The 6,000-nt window shown below is 46.6% G+C and overlaps 1 protein-coding gene across 12 annotated transcripts in view; it reads right to left on the reverse strand.

Moving 5' to 3' along the window:
• thsd7ab (thrombospondin, type I, domain containing 7Ab) overlaps nt 1-5,679 on the reverse strand; it is a 209,447-nt gene extending 203,768 nt beyond the window's left edge. For all 12 annotated transcript variants that reach the window (XR_009782174.1, XR_009782171.1, XR_009782173.1 and 9 more), the window contains exon 1: nt 4,903-5,679. Coding sequence is in view for 5 of the 12 variants with exons in the window: in XM_061717500.1 (XP_061573484.1) it covers nt 4,903-5,056 (154 nt within the window). In the remaining 7 variants the exon portion in view is untranslated. The remainder of the gene's footprint in view (nt 1-4,902) is intronic.
• Between the last annotated feature and the right edge of the window lie 321 nt (nt 5,680-6,000).

Consider the following 6,000-nt stretch of genomic DNA (forward strand, 5'->3'; position numbering starts at 1 on the left):
CTCTTTACTTAATTAGTTCAAGGCACCTGCAAAAGATCAATACTTTCAGCTAGTTCCTATTCATCTCAAGGCTTTTCTTTTGAAGTCGGCTTGTCGTGTGTGTTTGTTTGCAACAATCAGTTTTGGCTGAAGGCACTTTGCCACATAATGACCTTGCCTTGCTGTATTGAACTTGTGAACCTGTCACACTCGCTCTCCCTCAATTTCCTGGATGGCCTCTTCAGTGGGTCCGCCGTAATGGCAGGTGATTGTGAAAGAGCGACCATCAAGACTCCGCAAGGGTGCTATTCTTCACCGGCGATGCCTCGGCGAGGGGAGTGCATGTTTTCCACTAACGACGGCCTGTCAGCTCCACTCGTCAGCTCGCTGGGCGTTGAAAGGTGACATCAGCCAAACGCCGTGACACAAAATGGCAGGTTCACAGTGGAGAAGGGTGGCGCCGTCCTCATTGCATAATAGTATGTGGCACTAAAACGCAGCTGTTTTCAGGAGGTTGCAGGTCATTACAGGTGCAGGGATGCACATCTAAGACACTGAATTCACAGCAGGGCGAACCTGTATAAGAGCAGACGTGGGTAGAGTAGCCAAAAATTGTACTCAAGTAAAAGTACTGTTACTTCAGAATAATATGACTCAAGTAGAAGTAAAAAGTAGTCATCCAAATCATTACTTGAGTAAAAGTAAAAAAGTACTTGGTGAAAAAACTACTCAAGTACTGAGTAACTAAATCAATAATTAAATCAATAAAATAATAAAATAAATTAAAATGAATAAAAAATTAAAAATAGCTTAAATTCAAAAAATCAAAGTAAATTCAAGTACTTTAATAAATAATAAAATAAATAAAAAAATAACAGAATAAAAAAATAAAAGCACAAGTAACACATGCAAAAACAAACATTTTTCCCAAAGAATCACTCAGTGATGTCATGAGATTTACGCGGATAAAAGGGATAAAAGAAAAGTAACAGCTCAACGTAGCCTAATGTAGTGGAGTAAGAGTAACAGTTTCTTCTTCACAAATCTACTCAAGTAAAATAAAAAGTATAGTGATTCAAAACTACTTCTAAAAGTACAACATTTCCCAAAACTTACTCAAGTAAATGTAACAGAGTAAATGTAACTCATTACTACCCACCTCTGTATAAGAGTAAAGGAAAATAAGCAGTAAACTTTTTATAGCCCTTCAACAATGTGCAGAATTCATTCTTAAAAGAGATGATTTCGTTTCTGTGGTGGCTCTAATCTGAAGTAAAAACAAAACAAAAAAAACCCATCCAGTCATTTTGGATATCTGCTTTAAGTCTCTCCCAGCTGTCACTGGACAGGAGGCGGTGCACCCTGGACCCATCACGGGACCGTTTGAGATAAACAAACCTCCTACAGTCAAATTAGATTCACCAGTTAATCTAATATAAACCAGGGGGCAAGAACATGCAAACTCCACACAGCACGGGTTCAGACCGCGAGCCCTGGACGCCACTGTGAACGACCGTGTTGCACCGCAAACACCACCAAAGGGAAACAAACATCTGGCCAAACACGCCTGGGAATAACAACCACAAGCACCGACGACACAGAACACAGGAAGACAAGATTACAGGAGGCAACGAAACAGAAAACAACATGCAGGTAGCAAAACAAAAACTGAAAATGCTCGTTCAAGAAAAACAAGACAGAAAACATAATATGACGTTTGTCACAAACTCAAGGAAACACGGCCCAGAAAGACGACTGTCGTCTCACACAAATGTGCAGGAAATGCTGCAAAAGTGTTTTCATGATGTGGTTTAAGAGACGCCGTCACGTCTTCTAAGAGTTTATCATGTTCGCTGGTTTTCCCGATGGGATTTTAAAAGCTACTATACTTTTATGAATAAATCAGCTAACCAACGAGAAGGCAAAGTTTAAATGCAGTTTAAATGCGTGCAACAAGTGTCCAATCAAGAGCCTGATCGGAATGGCTCCTCCAGGATTTTTCTGAGACATCGTTTTATAAATGAATAAATGCACACAAATGCTGTGTAATCAGTACAAGCAATTAGTTAAAGAGCCTGCACATGCCTCAGGTGATTTAACGGGCTTAGTGTCAGGGGGAACGTGCAGAGAGAGTGATCTAATGGGGCGAGACGGTGAAACCGGACTAACTCGATTGGCGACCGGAGTTGACTCGTGCGTAATCTGAAAAATAGATAATCCCAGATCCCTGGAAAGATTATTAACCTTTATTCAGAGAAAGTCGTTGTAGTACACAAATCATCACCTGTTGACATGGATTTCAGCAGCTTAGAAAACAGATAAATAAATAAAAAAATGGTAAGACCCCTCAGTGTTTTCTGTCATAAATATTTTAAGATCCACATCTTCAAACTGCAGCAACACCTAAAGCAGGAGATGCCGAGACATTACAGCGTGTGCTTTGCACCTTCAGCTGCTCCAGCACCTGTAATTGTGAGCTCTTGACAGCTCAAACCCGACGACCACATTCCCACCAACACGAGGTCTAATGAAGCTTCAACACGGTACCAGACAGAGGAAGATGCACCTGTGCATGTGTGAGGCTCTTGACATGCCCTCCACTGTATTAGAGCTGTCAGCAACAGCAAAGCTTTCTCTGGAATTTCATCACATTTTACCATTTCATTAACTAAAAAAAGGTGATGGGGAGGAAAATAGAATGAATAGAATAGTATGCAATGTGACGCGGAGGAAGCCGTGCGGTGAGACGGTGCACGATTGTGAAGAGGTGACAAGTAGAGAAATGGCTTGAGAATCTCAGAGCAAAACAAACTCCCGGCAATCTCTCAAAGGCCCCGGAAGAACGGCGGCACGCCATTATCGCCATCATCATCATCACCGCCGCCGCTCTCGTCCTGGCGGCAATCACTCTCGTTTCCACCCCTCACCTATCACTCGCAGCATTTGCCGGAGCCTTGTTGTCTCGATCCGCCTCATCTGAATAGTATTCCTGGGGCAGAATAACAGCGGTGACCTGCCTTCACCTTCCAAAGTGGAGACATCATATCTTCACAGAAGGCAATAAAAGCAACAGAGGCTCAATTCCCCACAGTTTTGGAAACAGGGGCTGTATTTCAGCTCGACTCATCAATATGCAAAACATGGGAGTGTTGCTTGCCACAATAATATTCCCTCCACTGCACAGTCTGCAAATGTGTATTAACATCATCACATTTTGTGGGTTTTTCGGGGTTGTTTTAAACCTTCCACTGGCAAGATGAAGTATGCAAATATGCACAAATATAATCACCTTTTGATGAAAAGCACTGGGATTCGAAGCAGCAAGCTGCCCCTATGCGATTTCAATATTCTGCAGGCAATTGTCAAACCAACAGAGGCAGCAAGAGAAAGACTTGGGGGTTGAAATCAATGTACTACTTTTCTATTTGAGAGGAAGTGAACAAACTCCCAACACCGGATTACATTTCAAAGCACAGAGCCTAGAGCCCTCCAGTTGGGGAGCAACGTATAGTGTGGGAGAAAGGTGGTGTAGCGTGGGAGAGAGGCATAATCATTATGACCTACAGTAGGGCAGATGTAGGTTAAGGTAGTGCCTCTCTCTCTCCCTCTCTCTCTCTCTGTGCCTGCAGTGGTCTCTCTGCCTCGCTCTTTCTCAAGTCTGTTCCCTGGGCTGTCATTCCTGGGTTGTTAAATCCCTGCTCCTTTAATCTCCTTACTCAGCTACATCCTCTTTAAAGATGCGGAACCGCAGGAGAGATGTGGGATACGTCAACTGGGGACGGCTGCTGAGCAAGGTGGGGGCGGGAAATGTGGAGTGGGGGGGGGGGGGGGGGGGTGTGAAGCAGGGTTTAGAGAGACGCAGGCGAAAAGTTGCGCTTGCATTGACAGAATAATTTGACGGAGGTGCCGGCCTCAGTCTCTCGGGCTTTCCTCTCTAATCGAGCAGCAGATGACCTCTTTGCACCTCACGACGGATATTCTTAAAAAGACAGAGGAGGTCCGGATGCTGCGTCTGTTAGTTGATAATCTGGGCTCAGTGGAAGACGCTGTAGACGCAAAGAGTTGTGCCAGTCAGCCATGACTGCGTGCGTGCTTCTTTGTACGTCAAAACCTGAAAATATAATCCACTTAGACAAAAAAAATTACCTTTTTCTGTGATTATAAAGCTACTTTTGTGTGGAAAACAAGCATGTGGAGAGATAAGAAAAGCTCCAACCCCTCCTCAATCTCTCCATCTACATCATGTATGACTCTCAAACAACAACCACCCCTCACACACACACACACACACACACACACACACACACACCAGAGTCTTATCAACAGCATCACCCCCCCCACCACCAAACGCCGCTGCGAGGCAGCGCCGATGAATCACATCCACGCTGTAAAAACACAGCAGCCACATTTCAATAATAGTGCATCACCTGAGACAGAGAGATGAGAGTAATCCATCCCAAAATGGATCGCAGCTGCCCTGCGCGCCACACGCTCCTCAGCAGGAGGAGATGGTTCTGATGTGGATTTCTGGGTCATCTTTCAAGTGCTGCATCTTTGAAGTTCAGCAGCACCGAGTCAAGGAACTCAAATAACACATTTATGAGACAACTCAAGTGTGTCGTCTGGAAGCGTCGCTAATCAGTGCGAGTCAATTAGGCAGAGGGACCTTTGCAGACTAAATGCAAGAGGCTTTTACCTTAACTGCACTTGCTTGAAACAATCCAAAATTTGTTTTAGCACTATTCATGTGTCATAGCTCAAGAAAACCACAAATAATTGGATCTGAGAGATCGTTGCTTCCGAGCGTGGGAGGTCACATACCACAACGACAGCACACACCAATTCATCACCAATCCTCAGAAACAAGATGTAAACCAAGGACTCAAATTTAATCTGTAATGAGGGAGGGGGGGGCAGCGGTACCTGTTTCCCAGAAGTAGACGGACTTCCCATCGTCCGTCTGCGTGTGAGCGTTCCAGAAACCGCACCACAGCAGCAGTGTCACCAAAAGGTACCAGGTTTCCTGTGTCCTTCTCCGGAGGGTCCCTCCCGCACCCCTCCACCCCCCCAGCCCCATGGTCCGCCACAGGAGAAAAGTAAATCCACTCAGCTCGGGAGGTCGGCAAAGACGGCGGTGACCAGAAAACAAGCGAAAACACAAGGGAGAAGTGTGGCGTGCCTCGGCGTGAGACCAGGCGTGTTTCAGAGTGTGGGATTTCAGGAGTGGGGAGTCGAGCTCCTGCAGGAGTTTCGGGTCCCAGACTTGTGTTCCTGTGAAGGACGGGGAGAGTAGTTGCCCCTCTGCTGCCCGTTTTGCTCCAAACTTGGCCGGATGTGTCCTGGAGAGGAAGGCGGTCAGTGATGGGGACTGAGCTGCAGACGGATGGTACGGCGTTCCGCCTCCATCGTATCCGCTCTCACTGCTGCCGGTGCTGCCTCCGTCCTCTGGCTGCGGAGCAGTGACAGTGGGAGAGTGTCTGCAGTGTTGTTCGCCTCCCTCCCTCTCTCTCACTCTCTCTCTTCCTCTCCTACTCGCTCACTCATTTGCTCCTGTAACCACCCCGCTTTATTCTTCTCCATATTTTTTTTTCTCTGCTTCTCTCATCTCCTGGTCCCTCTTCCTCTCATTATCGCCTTGTTTTGTCTCTGCATCTCTAACTCACTCACTTCTTACTTTCCCCTGCCTTCTCCCTCTCTTCTGCATAGGACATGAGGGTGTATACCCCCCCCACCCTCTTCTTCCTCTCCTCTCCTCTCCTGTCCGTCCTCCACGTGCAGGGCTGCAGGGCTGCAGGGCTGCGAGGGGCGACTGGAGACCAGAAGGGCTCACGCTGGTCTGAGAAGCTCCCGTCAGCAACTGCTCCGGGGATCAAAAGGGCAGCGAGACAAGCAGGGCTTAACGCAAAGCTAGAGAAAGTAGAGGGGGGTTGATGGGGAGAAGCGAGGAGGAGCAAAAACACTACAGCAGTGACGGGGAGAGCGCGGTGGAGACGCACAGAGAGGGGCTTATTGTGCTCGGTG

Source organism: Cololabis saira, chromosome 3, assembly GCF_033807715.1.
Source record: "Cololabis saira isolate AMF1-May2022 chromosome 3, fColSai1.1, whole genome shotgun sequence".
NCBI classification, from domain to species: Eukaryota; Metazoa; Chordata; class Actinopteri; order Beloniformes; family Belonidae; genus Cololabis; species Cololabis saira.